Genomic DNA, 1989 nt, shown 5'->3' with positions numbered 1-1989 from the left:
GACATCCGTTCCATCAATATAATCTTAAGAAGGAAAATATAAAATTGAATAAGCACTAACACTCCAATGATCTTCTACTACCTTCTGCATTGACATGGCTCAGACCAAACAGGAGTTCTTTTTCTGGTGATGATATTTTTCTGAGTTTTCCTTTCATACTCTTTTTAATTTTATACAATTTTAAAATAAATATTTATTACTTCTATAATGAATAATATTTTTCTAAAAGGTGAAGAGATCATCACAGTCTCAAGGCTGAAAAGGTGTCCAGATGAACTAATCGGCGGGAATATAATTTCAGAACCAGAAGATATTCTGAAGATTCCATGATGAAATGTCTTTACATATGAGAAAAACAACAAAAACTAGAAGAAAAGAACTTCTATTTTCATTAGACAAGGAAAGGAAGAAGTAAGTGGTTTCTATCCAATATGAAATTCTGTTTTATAACAAAGATAAATGAAACTCCATCTTTTGCTCAGATTACTTTTGTCCACCCAGCCCTCTACTCTCTAAATCCTGCTCACCTGTGATACCTGTAGCACCTCCACGCTTGCCCCCCATTCTCTCAGACCTATACACCCCCTTCTCCATGCCCACCAACCCCCTCACCACTTGCTGCACCGTCCGTGATACAGAGAGAAATTCCCTGGACTCCTTCTGCCGGTGCTCAGGAAGAAACTCCAGGTTGGTGATACGGAACATCCCAACAAAGTAAAAGGCATCTTTGCTTTCTGTCTTACCTGTGAGATGGAGAAAAGGAGATTAGAAGGCTTGCCTGCCTTTATGACAGGTGCTTAAAATTATTTTACTTTCTCAAACCAGAACAAAACAACTTCATTGCTTTCAAGTTGGAGCCAAGTCATAGCTGCCCCGGTTGGGTTTCTGAAACGGTTCATCTTTATGGGAGGAAGTTGTCCATCTTTCTCACTCAGATCTACTGGTGGAGTCCAACCACTAGTGAGTCTAGGCCTTTGCATTAGCAAAATAACATGACTCCCTTCACACCGTGAGGTAGCTAAATAACTGATTGACTCACAGCCTATTAAGCTTTAACCAAAAACCCACTGCCATCAAGTTAATTTCAACTTACAGTGACTCTGCAGAACAAAGAATAACAAAGAAAAGCTTTCGATTGTGGTGTAAGAAACGTGTATTGAACATACTGTGGATTGTCCAAGAAATCTATCTTGGAGGAAGTGCAACTAAGGTCCTTCTTAGAGACAAGAATGGTGAAACTTCATGTATCAGGATGTGCCATTCCTCAGAAAAAGGAATCACACTGAAAAATGTAAAGAGGGAGTGTAAAAAGGAAAACTCTCAGCTAGATGGGTTAACACAGTGACTGTAACAATGGGCTTGAGCACAGTGAAGATTGGACGGTGATGCAGGATATGGTAGGGTTTCAATCATTTGTTCATAGGGTTGTTAGGAGTTGTAGTCAATTCAATTGCACATAACAACATAATAATCTCTACAGGGGCAGACTGCCTCATTTCTTTCCTACAGGATGGTCACTGCCAAGTAATTAACCACTATCCTACCAGGGTTCTATATGTGGTGCTCTCTTGCTGTTATGTGCCATTGAGTTCCCTGTGACCCATAGCAACCCTAAGCACAGCAGCTCTGAACCCTGCCCTGTCCTCAGCCAGTCTCACTAATTCTGACACACCAACCGCCATTGCCCCAGTCACTCCATCTCATTTGGGTCTTCCTCTCCCACACTGTCCTTCCAAGCATGATGTCCTTCTCCAAGAACTAGTCTTCCCTGGCCGCGTACCCAAAGTATGTGAGATGGAGCTTCAGGATCCTAGCCTCCAAGAAGAAACTTAGTTTCACCCTCTACAAGACAGATCTATTTGTTGGCAATCCATGGTATGTTCAAGACTCTTCTCCAGCACCACAACTCGAAGGCATCTATTCTTCTTCTGTCATCCTTAGTCATTATCCAGCTCTCTGATGCATAGCAAGTAATTGTGAAGACCATGT

The 1989-nt window shown here is 41.3% G+C and overlaps 1 protein-coding gene across 1 annotated transcript in view; it reads right to left on the bottom strand.

Annotated features, from left to right (window-relative positions):
• Positions 1–705, bottom strand: part of TMPRSS7 (transmembrane protease, serine 7) — a 77257-nt gene extending 76552 nt beyond the window's left edge. Inside the window, exon 1 of the mRNA XM_006895344.1 lies at positions 613–705. Within this exon, the coding sequence (XP_006895406.1) occupies positions 613–705 (93 nt within the window). The remainder of the gene's footprint in view (positions 1–612) is intronic.
• Between the last annotated feature and the right edge of the window lie 1284 nt (positions 706–1989).

The sequence above is a fragment of the Elephantulus edwardii genome, unplaced genomic scaffold (genome assembly GCF_000299155.1).
Source record: "Elephantulus edwardii isolate Elephantulus edwardi_28Jun2011 unplaced genomic scaffold, EleEdw1.0 scaffold00165, whole genome shotgun sequence".
Classification (NCBI taxonomy): domain Eukaryota; kingdom Metazoa; phylum Chordata; class Mammalia; order Macroscelidea; family Macroscelididae; genus Elephantulus; species Elephantulus edwardii.
The sequence above is the reverse complement of the archived record's forward strand: the minus strand, read 5'-3'. Positions and strand labels throughout refer to the sequence as shown.